Source organism: Anolis sagrei, chromosome 3, assembly GCF_037176765.1.
Source record: "Anolis sagrei isolate rAnoSag1 chromosome 3, rAnoSag1.mat, whole genome shotgun sequence".
Classification (NCBI taxonomy): Eukaryota; Metazoa; Chordata; class Lepidosauria; order Squamata; family Dactyloidae; genus Anolis; species Anolis sagrei.
Genome location: NC_090023.1, coordinates 42,540,170 through 42,557,895, shown reverse-complemented (window position 1 = coordinate 42,557,895; position 17,726 = coordinate 42,540,170). Strand labels below are relative to the sequence as shown.

At 38.8% G+C, this 17,726-nt stretch overlaps 1 protein-coding gene across 3 annotated transcripts in view; it reads right to left on the bottom strand.

Moving 5' to 3' along the window:
• Positions 1-1,009: 1,009 nt before the first annotated feature.
• TBC1D23 (TBC1 domain family member 23) overlaps positions 1,010-17,726 on the bottom strand; it is a 41,954-nt gene continuing 25,237 nt past the window's right edge. Inside the window, exons 14-19 of one of the 3 annotated variants that reach the window (XM_060770720.2) lie at positions 15,551-15,693; positions 14,604-14,648; positions 10,701-10,789; positions 6,689-6,824; positions 4,415-4,609; positions 1,010-2,598 (exon numbers count right to left, since the gene is read on the bottom strand). In XM_060770720.2, the coding sequence (XP_060626703.2) occupies positions 2,517-2,598; positions 4,415-4,609; positions 6,689-6,824; positions 10,701-10,789; positions 14,604-14,648; positions 15,551-15,693 (690 nt within the window). In that variant the 3' untranslated portion in view covers positions 1,010-2,516. Of the gene's footprint in view, positions 2,599-4,414; positions 4,610-6,688; positions 6,825-7,787; positions 7,924-10,700; positions 10,790-14,603; positions 14,649-15,550; positions 15,694-17,726 lie in introns of those variants that run through there. The other 2 variants (XM_060770721.2, XR_009631138.2) reach the window with 2 other exon arrangements.

Genomic DNA, 17,726 nt, shown 5'->3' with positions numbered 1-17,726 from the left:
CTTTGGCCACATAGTGAGGAGACAGGAAAGCCTAGAGAAGACAATTATGCTGGGGAAAGTGGAAGGTAAAAGGAAGAGGGGCCGACCAGGGGCAAGATGGATGGATGGCATCCTTGAAGTGACTGGACTGACCTTGAAGGAGCTGGGGGTGGTGACGGCCGACAGGGAGCTCTGGCGTGGGCTGGTCCATGAGGTCACAAAGAGTCGGAGACAACTGAACGAATGAACAACAAATCCCACAAACGAACATTGCATTTTTATTTATATAGACTAGCCGTCCTCTGCCACGCATTGCTATGGCTCAGTCTTTGTATATGTGCTTTGTGTGTGTATATATATGTGTGTGTGCGTGTTTGTGTATATATGTGGTTATGCCCGTGCATTGTAATGTATTTTTTTTACTTTTTAAGTCTCTTCTGCTGTATTTTTAAGTGATGGTCACTCATTGGCCTGAGAGGTGTATTGTGTCCAAATTGGTGTCAATTCACACAGTGGTTTTTGAGTTATATTTATCCCACAAACGAACATTGTATTTTTATTTACATACTAGCTGTTCCCTGCCATGTGTTGCTGTGGCCCAGTCTGTGTATATGTTTTGTGTGTGCATATGTGTGTATATATTTCGGTATATACTTGTGTATATGTGTATATATGTGTGTTTGTGCACATATGTGGTTTTGCACATGCGTTGTAATGTATTTTTTGGCTTTTTATGTCCCTTCTGCTGTGTTTTCCAGTGTTTTTATGAGTGATGGTCACTCATTGGCCTGAGACATGTATTGCACCCAAATTTGGTGTCAATTCACACAGTGGTTTTTGAGTTATGTTAATCCCACAAACGAACATTACATTTTTATTTATATAGATTATATTATTATTATTATATGTATATGTATGTTTGCCTGTGTTAACAGCTGTAAAGACGACAGAATTCAGTAAATGTAAAATGTTCAATGTTCAGAAATGACACTGCACTGCTAAGATGAAGCAGCAATAAACCCAAACAAACTCTGTTCAAATAGTACTGATTTATTTACAATGGCAGTTTATAAACAGTTACACAAACGTCTTTACACAAACCTTATGAAAAAAAATTCTTTGCTGAAATAGGCACAATGGAGGCCTTTCAAGAAATTTTATTTTGATTTTAAAGGGGAAGGAGAGAAAGAAAAAATAATACAACTCATCTGGGGCAGGATATAAATACAAGAGCATTGGCAGAGATGCAGTTCATGCAATTCATCTTTAAAAAATTGTATATTGATGACTTAAGATTTTTTTTAAAAAAATGGTAGTTTCAGGATTAAAGTGCCTTTACTTGATTCCTACTAAGAGAATAACCGAAGAATGCCAATTGCTATAAAGGTCAGGTTGATTTATTTTCTTATAATACAGTAATAATACATTATGGACTTGCAGATGTAATTCTTATCAGCACAAACAGTAATATCGAACCATCATTTCCAATTCATGCAGGCTTTCAAGGCAACACACACCTGCTTGCTCCAGGATCCTAAGTGCATTCAAGTCAGTCTTAAGCATTTGTAGTATAGATGAATGCTACAGATTTGCAGCAGAATCTTACCAACCAGCAAAAACATTATTTTCAAAGAAACTTCAATAGGCAGATCTCAAAGAAAACAGATGTAATCCACACAAAATTATTTCGCTTCACTTTTGTTTAGTATAGCAAAACAAACATGTTGTCTCATCTTTATGGCCAAATTTCGTATTTTACCATATGAAGCATGCATTGTGAGTTCAACTTCTACTGAAATGCTGCCACTGGCCCAGGAAACAAATGATCCGTCGTAATAACTCAAACCACCAGTCTGTGAGTGTAAATTTTTTAGATGACTGTATTCAGTTTGGGATTTCAAGTTTTGTAATATAATCCCCCTTTTAATAACTTGATAGTGGAGATAAGACTTTAAAAACCTTTTCAACAGAATAATGTGTATCTCCCTGTCTTCTAGGTTGGTGGATTACAGAAATCATTTTGTGTTGGGTTCCAATTTGAGGAAAGAGAAAACCTCCTCCAGTTTCGATAATCTTTCTTGTGTCATTCCTTGATATTACATCCATCTGATCCAGCCAAATACTCAGTTCCGATGGCTTTTAAAAAGTATCTTCTAGTCTTCAATGTTTAATACAAGAACTATATTTTCCAAATATTTAGAAGTGCTTCGTGGCTTCAACACAATTTTTCAGACAGACTTCGGTGTCAAGTCCTCTTCTTAAGAGCTGGTCCGCTCTTATGAAACTAATTAAAAATAACTGACTTTTATAATAAACAACTTTTCCCAAAATCCAAGAATGTTAAAGAAAAATACTTAAAAATCCATTCAAAATGTATAATTTACCCCTATTTTAACCCTGCTATCCAGGCACTCCCCTCAGTAAACTGAAATGTCGTCCCAAGTGAGTATTCAGCAGGAACAGAGTCACTTTAGTTCCATAGAGAGTATCTTGCTTGTCCATTTCTTTCAAGACACCACTGAGAAAGTATTTTCTTATTAGCTTTCCAGGGCATCCAGAACTTTCATAATCTGTTGTTTTATGGCTTTGGTAGCATCACCTGCATTTGGAATCAAGTACCTTGAAAAACGGAGAAGGAAGACTATTAACTAACAGAAGGAATCAATTATACTGTTGATGGAACTACAAAAATATTAAAAACATCTATACACATAATAAAAGTGAGAATATGTTTGTATATGTGGCTGGGCTGTCCACTTACACAGACAGGCTTCCACTTTCACAAAGAGCTATAGCACCCACTATGTTTGTATATGTGACTGGGCTGTCCACTTACACAGACAGGCTCCACTTTCACAAATAGCTATAGCACCCACTATGTAGGAGACACCAATGGTCATCCCCCCAATGACATTGCAGGATATAGAGAGCGCCATAAACATGTAGCCCAAGACCAACCAATGTCCTCCACAAACACCATACTGCCCACTACCCAAGTGAAGGCTTTCATACAGGGATAATTTCATCCCAGATTTTACGTGTTTCCTCTGCGTCCTTCCACACAGTCCTATATCCCAGAATATCAAGGCAGAAAATCCCACAATATCTGCTTTAAACTGGATCATTTGAGTCCACGCTCAGATAATGTGGGATTTTCTGTCTTGATATTCTGGGATATAGGGCTTTGTGGAAGGGCCCTCCGCCACAGACATCCCAGTGTTTCTGACTCTCTCCATTGGTGTGGAAATTGCATAACCCCATGTACTGAACATACTGGAGAGGTTTGGGGATAATTCACCATGAGTTATTGGAATTGTAGGGACTGGGATGTATAGCTCTCACCTGCAATTTAAGCGCACTCTGAACCCTACCAATGATGGATCTGGACCTAACTTGGCACACAAAACCCCCATGACCAACTCAACCTACCGAAGAGGGTTTGAGAGGAATGACTAAGAATAGTGGGAATTGTAGTTTACCGTACTGCCAGAGAGCACACTGAACCCCACCGATGATGCATCTAGAGCAAACTTGCCCAACATAACAAACTTTAAGTACTGATGGAGTTTCTTGGGGGTTAGCCTAGTTCACCCATAATCTTATGCATTTTGTACAATGAAAAAAATGGCTTGTCAAATAACCCGGGCGATTCTGGGTATCCAAGCTAGTTATTTTATAAAAACTATCAGTGCAATCCTAGACATGCCTAGTCAGAAGCACGTCCATTGAGTTAAAGAAACTGTTATTTCAGGTTATGTCGGTACAGGAGTGCTATATACATTTTGTAAAAACATTGACTACATATGTTTTATCAGAAATGCAGTTACCCATAGTAAGATCCTACTAACAGAACATGATCCCTCATTTTATGTTTTAGATTTATGCTTTTTTTAAAAAAAATTCACAACCTTTTATATCTTATCTACATACATTTTTACACCTTGGAAAGTTGCAACGTGGAGCCTGCTGGCAACTTTAAAAAAACAAAAAATTCCACAAGATTTTGTGGACACCATTTCATCAGATGCCTCTCCCACCTAAAATAAGTTGTTCAGATGTTGCAAATCTCTTTTTGGTTGTTTGTGCTGCAATGGAAAAATGCGACTTGCTTTGTGGAGAATTCTGGGTGTGATGTATTTTGGTAGTTTAGCACATATTTTTAACACATAGCCAAATAATGTACTCATGTTTCTTAATGCTACTGGCCAACTAGTTGATTTAAATTATTACGGAAAAATCTATCACAGCTGAGAGATAGCTTGTCAAAATAGCTTCTGCAAAAAACAAAATGGCTTTCCAAAGAACAAAATGTAGCACAGTATGCTAAGCATGGCTCGTAACTGAACTTCCACAAAAGCATATTCAATCCTAGAAGAAACTACATTTCAAATGAAAGGTTATGTGTTGTTGAGTTAAAATCAAACAACAATCTTACCTCTCAACTGCCAAAATTTCTATGCCGGACGTGGTGGTATTTCCAAACTTAAATGTTATCAATTCGGGATGCTTTTTCTTGGATGTGATTTTAATGACGGAGCTCAAAGCCTGTCGAGACTGTATGTAAGCAAATCCCTTTCTAGAGAGAATTTCCCTCAAACAGTACATATGTGTTGCAGTTACTAGAAGATGACTTGAAAAAGTAAACAACAACAACAAATGTTAGTGAGAGAAGAGCTGCGTTTTTTGTAGCAGTGGAAAATGGGGGAAAATAAACTATAATACAAGTCTAAACAAAACTTTGTAATCACATGTGCTGCATATATTCCTTTCACTTTTTTGACAGAATATAGGCAGATACCAGGCACTGTATGCTATACTTCAGAGGAAGGAACTGGTAAAACCACCTCTGAGTACTCCTTGCCTAAGAAAACCTTATACAATTCAGGGATTACCATATATTGACAGCTGACTTGAAGGCAGGAGGACACAAACACACACAATTATTTACCATTTTAAGTGCTACCATTCTAAGTGCTATTGTTTCCTTTCCTAGTATGAAACACAAGGTGTCTCTTTGTCTGTACGACCACTACCATGAATTCTGCTGTGAAATTACTTTATTTATTTATTTATTTATGTTTATTTATATACCGCTTTTTCTCTACGTACAGAGACTCAAAGCAGCTCACAATTAAAACATTTCAATACAACTTTAAATATGCAAATATTAAAACAATATTAAACAACGTTAGTATTAGAACAATCCAGGTCTTAAACACCTTCATCTTTAAAAGCCCGTGTGAATAAAAAGGTTTCAGAATGTAAGCAGGGAGGGCACCATTTTGGCTTCCCTGGCCAGGGAGTTCCAGAGTTGAGGGGCAGCTACCTAGAAGGAAGGCCCATTCTCTCATTCCCACCAAGCTTGAGAAGGAAGTGGGACTGAGAAAAGGGCCTCTCCTGAAGATCTCAGGGCCTGGGCAGGTTTCTACAAGGGGATAGTCAGCCAAAAAGTCTGAACCTGAACTGTCTAGGGCAGTGGTTTTCAACTTGTGGGTCCCCAGAAGTTTTGGTCTTCAACTCCCAGAAATCCTAACAGCTGGTAAATTGGTCTAGGGTTTTAAAAGTCATAACCAGCCCCTTGACTTGTGCCCAGTAACACACTGGCAGTCAATGGAGCTGCTGCAACAAGGGGTTGTCCGCTCTCTGCAGCAAGCCCCAGTTAGCAACCTGGTTGCAGCTCTTTGGACCAACTGAAGTTTCTGAGCACTCTTCAGAGGCAGCCCCACATAGAGTGCATTACAATAATCCAAACAGGATGTAACTGAGATGTCTACTGCTGTGGCCAGGTCTGGCTTCTCAAGAAACGGTTGCAGTTGGCACACAAGTTTTAATTGTGCAAAGGCTCTCTCAACCACCGCAGTTACCTGAGCCTTTAGTTTTAGCACTTAGTCCAGGAGGATCCCCAAACTGCAAACATGTGTCTTTAGGAGAAGCATGATTCCATCCAGCACAGGCTGAATCCCTATTCCCTGATCTGCCTTACAACTAACCAGGAGTACCTCTGTCTTGTCTGGATTAAGTTTCAATTTGTTTGCCCTCATCTAGCCCATTATTGATGACAGTCACTGATTTAGGGTCAGGACAGCTTTCTTGGCTTTAGGTGGAAAGGAGTAGTAGAGTTGGGCATCATCTGCATATAGGTGGCCCTAAACTCTAAAAACCAGATGGCATCACTCAGCGGTTTCATGGAAGACAAAATGGAACCCTGAGGAACCCAACATGTCAACAGCCAGGGGCTCGAACAGGAGTTCCTCAGGACCACCTTCTGGGTACGGTCCTCCAGAGAGGACCAGGGCCACTGTAAAACATAAAGTAAAAACCTGCAAAGCACCAATTCATGCAAAACAAACAAACAAAAAAACCCAAAATACAACAAAACACCAGCCTACCATGCTAGTAGAAAGCTTAAATGTTAGTGTTTTGCAAAGAAAAGTGAGAACTGGACTTGATGTCAACCATGTTTATTCTGAAATCAGTTCTACTGAGATTGGGAAAATATGGCTCAGAGTCTATGTGCTAAACGCACTCACACGTGGGAATCATACAGATTTGCTCCTTGAGAGGAAAAGCAACTGTGGTGTTACATATTTTCTAGCATCTAAAGGGCAACAGGTATTTGGAGAAAAAGTAATTAAGTGTATCATATACACTTATGTACTTATATGGGTTATCAACATGAGCAATTATTATAATTTGAGTGCAGCAATACCTTGAAAACCTATTTCCGTTTTCTCTCACTTCATTACAAGGGAAATGATACTTGATGTCTGGTTTATTTATCCAAGTCTGAATGTTGACAATCTCTTTCCGATCATCATCTGACATTGAAGAGATATCAATTTCATCTGGTTAGAAAAGAAAAAAAGCAAAATTAAATGGAAACTTTGAAGAGGCCAATATGGTCTCAAAAATAATGTTCGTATTCTTAATTTGAAATTTCTAAAACAAACAATACAATATATCAATGAGGTTTAAAACTGTAAAATATAATAATTTTTGCATGTACATCTTTGTCACTCTCTTCACAAATTTGTTTTTTCATGAAGATTGGAGGTAGTCTTGCTTTAAAAAAAACTGCACTTTTGATTACGTTAACATTTATTAATATCACAGAAACAGACAACAGCACAACATATAAATGTTTGCCTAATGAATGGAAGCTATCTTTTTGTCCTGTTACATTTAAAGGGATTTATTCCAAACTAGGGGTGTAAGTTTTCAATCAAAATTATTTTAATAATTTAGTGTGGTTATCAATTGATGTTTATTTATTTGAAATATTTATATTCTGCCCTTCTCACCTTGAAGGGGACTCAGGGCAGAGCACAGCAGATATAAGGCACACATTCCATGCTGGAACATAAAATTACTATAAATTTACACAAACACTAAAATCAGTTACATCTACTGTAAAATCAGTTGTTTAAAACCATCTCAAAACCCCATGCTGGCTCTGGCAACAGCAATATAATAATAATAATAATAATAATAATAATAATAATACTTTATTTATATCCTGTGCCCATCTCCCCGGTAGGACTCGGGGCGGCTTTAGACAGCACACAAAAGACCCATAAACCACATAAAATACAGACAAAATGCATCAGCAATTACAATAAAATAAAACACTAACAAATTAATAAAAATTAATTATATCCATTTTGATATGAAGCAAACATATCAAAACAGGGGCTAGCATTTTATAAGTAAAGATCTCTATTATTTCAATAACGGGGTACAAATTATACAGCATTTTCGTTTCTTGTGTACTGTCACCATGGTTATCAGCAGCTATGCATTTGACTTACTCAGTTTCCCATGTGAGCAATTTCCTTATCCAATTTTTCCATTCTATTTATGTGTCCTAATTATCCAATATAAAATGTTGCAATCCAATCGATTCAACAGAGTCCCAGGAGCAGTGCAGTTCAATCCTCAAAGCAACTATAAATATAGTATGGGGAGGCTGTTCAGCTGTCATTCTTTAGTGATTTCAGACCACATGTTCAGTTTCGGAAACAAAAAGTTCTAGTGGCTCAGCTCATGAATGCACTAAACCAACTGATAAATACTTCCTCCCTTCATTCACAAAAGTCGGACCTTTTAAAAGATTATGAGAGAGCCAATGTTCATCTGCTAACCAGCTCTTTTTTTGTCATCTATTAATTCTAAAGCCTAATGTTGTCCTCTCCACATATAAGATGAAATGCCACGAAGATAAAAGCAAATAAAAAACCATTTAATTCTGCATTGGTCCTGCTGAATTACAAAGCAGTGCTTTCAAAATGTCCTGTGGAGCCTCGCTATTTTTTCAAGCTTATTAGGTGGTCTGATACAAGAAGATCAGGAAAGTATATCCTAGTGAGTCTGTATTCTTCATTCAAATGAGGCAAAATGAAGTCTACATGTACCCAGTTATCTGTAAGTAATGAGCCTACCTTTGCGACCGCATCTCCTACCATAAACCTTCACGATCTCTTTGATCTTCTGGAGAGACCCTCCTTTCGCTCCTTCCCCTATTACAGGCATGGCTAGTGGGTACGAGGGAGAGAGCCTTCTCCGCTATGCCCCCCCCCCCCGACTTTGGAACTCACTACCAGGTAAGATTAGGCAAGCCCCCACCCTAGCAGCTTTTAAGAAAGAGCTAAAAACTTGGCTTTTCCAATGTGCCTTTGGAGAGTGACCACCCAACCCATTTTTGTAAGTCTCCACCTTCAGTTTGTTTGCACGATGCACTTTCCCCTACCCCTAATGAAGCCCAAGCCCCACTGCTCCCCCATCTCGGATTCCTCCGTTGCAAATACACTTTTTCTACTTCCTATCTCACCCAGGGTTTTTAGTGTTTTTAGCATTTTATCAGCCCTCTGTGACTGATTTTATCATATTTTCGCATTGTTTATTTTATTTTGTTGTATTATGTATTTGTTGTATTTATTTTCTATTGTCTTGTATATTATTTTGTTGTATTATGTTTGGGCTCAGCCTCATGTTAGCCACCTCAAGTCCCCATTGGGGAGATGGTGGCAGGGTATAAATAAAGATGATGATGATGATGATGATGATGATTGAGAACATACTCCAGAATTTGCACCTGGATATATTGTAATTATATAGAGGCTCATCACCAAATTCTCCTGAGTCGAAAGTCTGAAAGTATGATGTTAAGTTTATAAACATTTGAAACGTACATAGTGATAGGTACATAACTTGGTAAGTAGGCCTCAGTGTTTTAATAGTACCGTCATCCCTCCATTTTTGCAGGGATTATAGGTGTAGCCCACCCTCAGTAAAGAGTGGCACAACTACAAATATATTGGGGGGGAGGCAGTCAATGGGCATGTCTAGGGGATGGGAGGCTATCCACTGTGACCCCTAAGCACCACTCAGTTCCTTTTCCTCTTCCTGCATGCTGAGAGTATCTGTTGTGCTTGGGCAAAGAAAGGGAGAAAGCAAGCAGAAGACAAAACACTTGGCAAACAGGAAGAGGAAGAGAAAACTGGGTAAGTGTCATTAAAGGAAGGTGTAGGGCTGGTTCCCCCTCTTCTTTTTGTATGCGAGTTTCTGGTTCCCAGTATTTCCCTTTCTTTGCCCACTTGAAACAGTCATTCATAGTACACAATGAAGAGGAGAAAGATTAGCCAGAGCTGCAGGGTAAGTGAAGTAGCACCTGGGGTGGCTAGAGTTAATGAAAAGATTTGTAGTTTTTGGATGGCAATTTTTGTGTAATTTTTGAAAACAGAAAGGGGAAGAGAGATATGAAAAGACCAGTGAAACGAAATGACTATATTTTTGGAAAGAGTTAAGTCCACAAAATACCTAAGCCAGGGGGATCTGTGGTGTCTTTTTCTCTCCCCGGCAGTAGAAGCTTCCTCCATTTTTTCTTGGAAAGTTCCTCCTCCTCCAGAGAGGGTTCTTAGAATTCGCTTTACCAGTGGCACTATTATAGGGTGGCCACTGAAAGTTCTTCTCGGAGCATTATGGGAGTTGAAGTTTCTCTCTCTCTTGTGTCTCTCAGCCAATAAAAAGCCTGGTGATGTCAATGCTCTGATTGACAGAGAATGGACACAACGGGGACTGCAATTCCCAGTACTCACTCTTGCAATTTGTCTTATGTTTAAAAAAATGTTATGCTTAAAACTTAAAATAATTCTAAAAAAACCAATAGATTGGTGAATAGTTTTGGCAGGCCTGCAGTTATAAACGGATTAAGATAGGCCTTAAATAGTTAAAGATTGAGCCTTTAAAGTTTCCCATCACAGCTAATGGGGCAACTCTCCTCCGAATGAAATGGAACCCCCCCCCCCCCTTTTCGGGTAACTTTCTGGTAAACGAAATGAGGGATCAGACAGAAACGGACCCAAAAATGGTATGCCTTTTGGCCTGAATGCAAATAAATAGTGGCTACTCATTCTGCATGCTGTGTGTGTCTGTTTTGTCTGGGCAAAAGAAGGAAGATACTAGGAGAAACAGAAATGCATGGCAAACAGGAAGAAAATACCCCCCCCCCCCCACACACACCTACCTCATTTCTTACCCTGAGCTAACCTGCATTTTGAGAGGTTAGGGTAGTGGTACAGACTTGTGAATAACCAAAACCACATCTGTGAAACTCTTAGAAGTGGATGGACAGCTGTATTTACGACCTCTCTTTGTAATCAAATCATGAGCAGGTTACTCAACCGGGACAATACATTCCAGATACAAATATTTTGGTACTGTACCAGTATCATATTCTTCTTCATCCCCAATGCTAAAAACAGGCTTCACACCACGGTAAGGTTTTCCCAATCTGTCACTGCTGCTGACATGTCTATTGCCGGAGGATAAACATGGAAAGAAGGAGAGAAAGAAAAAAAAAACCCACACCATGTTTAAAAGTCAGAAACTATCACAGCATCTTTTCCAAAATAGCATGCAATGGGGCCAAAACATGAATGCGCATGTGAAGCCAAAGAATTCCAGATGACGAAAGATAGCTGTGAGAGTGCTGCAAATGACAACGCAAACCAAGCTGAATTAGTGAAAGCAGGCACGAAGGTTATCAAAAGGGACTAGCATTTGTGTGGTCTACTTTGGAAATCAGGTCCAAGAGCGTTCTCAGTCAGCATTGCCAGAATTATCTTTCTAACAATTGATAGTTTGATACTTTTCAAGGCTTTCTTAAAATACCTGAGCACTGAGGCTAATTTACCCCCCAAAGCATCACAGCTTGTGTAGAATTTAAAACAAAACCTTGAGAATATTTAAATCTTATGTAGTTTGACCTAAGAACCATCTGTGGATAAACCTTCACACCAGATAGTAAGCAGAACAAGCTTTAAAGGTACAGTGAGAACGAGAGCGTTGTTTTTTCCTTGGGCTTGTATCCTGCTCATTCATCCTTTGCTCAATGTAATTTGTTCAATGAAAAAACACAGCTTTAAAGGAGCACATTTCTATCTTGCTATTCATGCTCTAGAAATTAAAGCAGGTTATTCTAGTTCAATTAAATCTTTCTACAAGTCTGCTTTTGAAACTGAATCCAATTCTGTACATAATTCCATACTATTCTTGAAATAGATGTCACAGAATACATTTAAAATTGTATTTTTATACCATAGGTAGTATGTAGCACTGGGAATGATTCTCTCTATCCAGGAAAACTTTCTCCCCCTAGGATTTGGGACATTAAAGCAGAGAGTACTTGGGAAAGTCAAAGTAAACATGCTGCCCAAATAAAGCATGATAAGAAGTGCTTATTAGTAACGTGAGACAAAAAAGTATCAGTAACACTGACAATGTTCACATGAAATGCTTGCTATGAGATACAGGTATGGGTACTACATACATGCCTTACAACTAACCCTCTCCAACATTTTCTTGAGGTTAATATTAAGAATATTGCTTAATATTGTAATGGCCTCCTCCGTCTTAAGAATTTTAATAGTCCTCGCTATAGTCTCTTAGAGGCCTGGTGTACCTAGTGCCTAACCCTTGCTTCCATTAGCTATAGTTTCCTGTCTTAATTGGCTAATATATGAACAATTACTATGAGAAATATTCCTAGACAAATAGTGCAAAGAAAACATCAGTGCAAACCAAAAGTAAGATCTTTTTTGGCCGCCGGTTCTGAGCTGTGGAGTACTTAAAACCACAACATTGAAAAATCAGCGAGTCTTGCTTATCCAACCTTCGCTCATCCAGCATTCTGTATTATCCAACAAAGTCTGCCTCCCACCCGGATCCACTGCTGTTTCAATACATTGCGATGTTTTTGTGCTAAATTCAGAAAAAACAGTAATAACTACATAATGTTACCATGCATTGAACTGCTTTTTCTGTCGATTTGTTGTAAAACACGATGTTTTGATGCGTAATGTGTAAAATCATAATGTAATTTGACGTTTAATAGCCTTTTCCTTAATCCCTCCTTATTATCCAACATTTTCTCTTATCCAATGTTCTGCCGGCCCATTCATGTTGGATAAGCAAGACTACTATATATAAGAGCTATGTTTTGAAATGAGCGTTGCAATTCATGTTTATGGTTGCTTTGAGTATTCCTTTTTCAGAGCACATTTCCAACTTATAGTAATTGTAACACAGACCTATCATGGGGTTTCTTGGCAAGGTATGTTCAGAAGAGGTTTGCCTTTGCCCTATGGCTATGGCTGTGTGGGATTTCAAACTTTGGCCTCTACGTTTGCAGTCCAACATTTAAACTGCTACACCGCCTTGGCTCTCTTTTCAGAGTAACTGTTCTGAAATTATACATGCTATATTCTGATCTTATTGCATTTATAAGTGATACTAAAAACATTATCTGACTCTGTCCTGACAGGCCAAAACAATAAAAAATCATTTATTTGTACAATAAAAACCAGGGACACACTATTTAGAAATAAAGGGTTCCCCTTGACATTAAGTCTACTTGTGTCCGACTCTGGGGGTGGTGCTCATTTCCATTTCTAACCCAAAGAGCCAGTATTGTCCATAGACATATCCAAGGTAATGTGGCCAGTATGACTATATGGAGTGCTGTTACCTTCCCACCAAAGCAGTACCTATTGATCTACTCACATTTGCATGTTTTCAAACTGCTAGGTTGACGGAAGCTGCGGCTAACAGTGGGAGCTCACCCCGCTCCCCAGATTCAAACTGCTGACCTTTCAGTCAGCAAGTTAACCTACTTTGCCACTGTGGGCTCCTGACTATATTAACACTCATTACAAAAATTACTATAGTTGAAATGACACCTTGATCTACAGCATAACTTATCCTTCTTCATTATTTGGTAATTATACTGCCTACTGATCACATGAAATTCAATCTATTCCTTTTAAATAGACAACTCCACAACTAGAAAATCAGTTGTGAGTTTAAATTGATGGCAAAAACTCCAATCTGGCCACTTCTGTTTAATCCTTTGTCCTCCAACCACTATGCTATACATTACTGCAACACTACATATTCCAGAGGAACAAAACACAGAGTTTGCTCCAGTGTGTGAAATCATTGGTGATACTGAAGAGTCATCAAATTACGGACTTGTCTTCTCTAACCTTGAAAGTTCTCAAGACACACTAGACTGTAGTCCTTATCCTCATCAGCCAACATAATCCAAGAAGGAAAGGAGCAGCAAACCCACTGTTCCTACAATTTATTGAAATTCTCAACAAGCAAGGTGATCTGGGTTGTTGTAAGTTTTTTGAGCTATATGGCCATGTTCCAGAAGCATTCCCTCCTGACATTTCGCCTACATCTATGGCAGGCATTCTCAGGAGAGAATGCTTTTGGAGCATGGCCATACAGCCCATGGCCATAAAGTCATTCCAGACATAAAAGCCTTCAACAGTGCAAGGTGATCATTAGGGAAGGCAGATAGACACTTCTCAGCTCTTCTAACTTTTTATCAACTAATCACCTTTTCTTCCAACAAACTTTATTCAGGGAGATCTTATTCAACCCCTGCTGTAGTTTATCTGTGATAACCAACAGAATAAAAATATTTTTCTTTAAGGCTTTTCAAATTGTTTAGGTTTTCTCTGGTGAGGATTTCAACTATGCGTAAGTCCTTCCCCATACATAGAGTCATTTTGTCTACACATTCATTCTAGCCATGATTAGACCAAGGCATTTCTAATTAATTATGACTTCCCACTTTGTCTGACCTGGGAAACAAAAGTTAGCAACTTCAGGAAAAGCCAGAATATTAAATATAATATGAGTAATGTGATGTTTTAATACAGCGATTTATTCTGAGGCTGGTTTAAAACAGGAAACTAAGTGAATTAGACACAGTGGTGGTTTGACTGCAGCATACTATGAAGAGAAGAACCAAGATTCAGACCTGACCAAAAACTCTAAACGCAAGAGCAGCAATCAGCATTATTAATGGTGTGATAAAACAAAGTGAGAAAGACAGAAAGCACTAATGAATATGAGCAAATACTATATTTACAACCTTTTTTCTATCTAGATTCCAAACAACATTGAAATGCGTTGACAGCTAGACGTGAAGCATACTTTTAAAAATAATAATTTGAGAAAGATTGTCAGTGTAACCAATGCTTAAAAACATTGTGAAGTCATGCTAAAAAAGGACAAAGGCTGTTTTACTCAGATGTTTCTGTACAATAGCTTACCGCAACACACTTGCACTCTCAGGCCAGGAAAGATTGAAAGAAACTCTACAGCAAATTGGGGCAGAGGACAGAACAAAGTCATTAAAATATATATGAGAAATAATATCTGACTTATTTTTATTTGGAAGTAGTGTGCCAAGATGATTTTGAGGTTGCATAGAAGGGAGCATAAGGAGATTTAAAAAACAAATGCTTCTAGGACCTTACAAAAAACGTATCTTTCATAAAAAGATGAATATTTTAGGACTTTCAGGAAAAGTAGCTGGAGCTTTGGTCTTTCCACATAGATAGAAATGTCAGTTTTAGCTAAAACCTCACCCTCTTATTTGGAGGGGTATAAATAATTACTGATAACCTTCTCCTGAGTTCACAGAACGAATGCTAAAATTTAGGAATTAAGTTAAAATGAGTTGCATGTTAAACTGGTATGCCTAAGAGCCATTTGCAAAACAACAACACATAAAAAGAGAAGAAAATTAAATATGAGAATTTTCTTTAGGCACAAAGGCAAATTAAACATGAGACTGATCTTTAGAAAATTAAACATTATTATTAGTATTAATATTATTTATTTTTATCCCGCTTTTCTCCCATAGGTGGGATTCCAAATGGCGTGAGATAAGATTTCTCTTTAAGTCCATAAGTCAAAGTGTTGAAGGATTAGCTCAATATCTTTTGGGGTATCACAACTAAGTGAAATAGGAAGGTCTGGAATGGTAAACAATGAATCTGCAGGTGTTGTATTTCTACAGGTTATTTTAACTATTTCAAAGTAATTGGCTTAACCTTACTATTTGTAAATTGCTTTTTACATAATTAAACAGTGCACCCTTCTGGACATTTACTCAAAACATAAATTCCACTGAGATCAGCAGAACTAATTTGTGAGTGCATGTATACTATTGCAGCCATTAAACATCAATACAAATCAGGCAAAAATAACTCACCTATCTACAGGAGTTGATGTGTTTTCAATAAAACTAATGACTTTTTCTTTCACGTTTACAGATTTAGTCTTCAAAGCTTCAGTCATCTTATTTACCAAAGATTTGACACCTTTCCCATCACTTGAACCATTGGGAGAATCACCCTGCAAAAGCAGAATCTCTCATAGTTAGGCTTAAAACAATCTCTAGTTTGTAAAATGTAATCTCTGAAGAAGTTTACTGATACCCTGAACCTCAAAAATGGAACACAAGCTAAGTTAAAGAACAAAATTGGCAGAGGCTCCTTTTTTTGGCCCACAACTTCTAGAATTCTCAACTACTATGACCCACTGGTCCAGCTACCTGGAGATTTCTAGTAATACTAAGGTTTTTTTTAAAAAAAATGTGTTAAAAACATACAATTTAACAAGCTTTATTAAAAAGATAAGATCTAAGTCAACATATTTTTTGTTTGTATGGTTCCAGGAGGCCAGTTCTATTCTGTATACAGTAGTTTCCTTTACTTTTCTCTGAGAGGCAGAAGTGCCCATTCTGATTCCAGAATTACCATTGGAAAATAAATAGAGAGGAAGGAAAAAGGCAGCTTTTTAACCGTTGAAGCTATAGTATATAATGTGACCTGCAAAATATATGGGTTGCTTACCTGTAGCTGTAGTTCCCCGAGTGGTCACCTATGAAGGTTTATTCCTTTGCTCACGCAGGCAGCCTTGGAAAATTCTAGAGACTAATCTTTGATAGTTGAAGTAGCCCCACCCACTCTGCATACCACGTCGAGTGGAACACCCCTCATGAAGGCTGTTGATATGGCAACCGATCTTGTGGAATGGGCTCTAACCTACAGAGGCAAATCTTTCCCTGACTTATGGTACGCTGTATGGATTGTCAAAACAATCCATGAGGAGAGTCACTGAGATGATATCGGGAGGCCACTGGCGTCCTTCTGGTATTTTAAGAAGAGTCTCAGGGACTTTTGAACCTCAGAGGTTCTCTTACCATAGTAAGCCGGTGCCCTATGGACATCCAGCATATGAAGGGTGTTCTCCAGCGGAGAAGATGAGTTTTGAAAAAAAGCCAGTAACACTATCTCTTGTGACATATGGAAACGACTGGCAACCTTGTAAAGGAAGGCTACATCCGAAGGACTACCTTATCTTTGTGCAATCTCATATAGGGCTCGTCACACCTTAGAGCACAGAGTTCCCCTGCCCTGAAGGCTGATGTAATTGCAACTAGAAATGCCATCTTCTATGACAGAAAGGACATCTCTGTGGAGGCTATTGGTTCAAAGGGGAGCTTTATTATGGTGGCAAGCACTATTTCTAAGCTCCGAGGTGGGGCGTTTGGTGTCACAGGAGGTCTTAAGTTTCTAAAACCCTTAAGGAAAAGAGATATGTATGGATCTTCAAAGCATGAAGATAAACCCGCCTTTCTCCTGAACCAGGAAAAAGCTGCCAAATAACACTTTAAGGAGGGCAATGATAAGCTTGAATCAGCAAGGAAGAACAGAAAGTCTAGTATTAAGGACGTAGGAGCCACAAGGGTATCTACACCTTTCCCTAGGGCAATCTTGGTAAACCAGGACCATTTGTAAATATATGACCATCTAGTAGAGGCCCTCTAGGCAGCCTCCAAAATTGCTCTTACATGTTTGGAGAGAGAAGCACACAAATCTAATGGCTGGGGAAGATCCACCATGCGGTTAGCTTCAAGGTGTGGACATCTCAGTAAAGGACCCGACCAGTCTGTGATAGGAGGAGATCTCCCCTTTTCGGCAGTGGTTTGAATATTCTTTTGGACATCTGAAGGACCAGGGAGAACCATGGTTGATGTGGCCACCACGGAGTGATCAGGATGCCCTGAGCTTTGTCTTGGGAGATATTTGACACCACGCGCAATAGGAGAGGAAAGGGAGGGAACGGGTAGACCCTGTGGTTCCCCCAATGATCAGAAATGCATTGCCTAGGCAGTTGGGTAGTATGTTTCGGCCCAGACAGACACAGACCAGCGGGCAGTGTTTGTTCTCCGGAGACACAAAGAGGTTTATCTCCAGCCAACCCCATGCCTGGAACAGAAGACATGATACCTAACTGTTTAGAGTCCACTCGGGTTAGAGGGGTCCTGCTCAGAACATCTGCCAGTATGTTCTGTTCTCCTGGTAAATGGACTGTTGTACAAC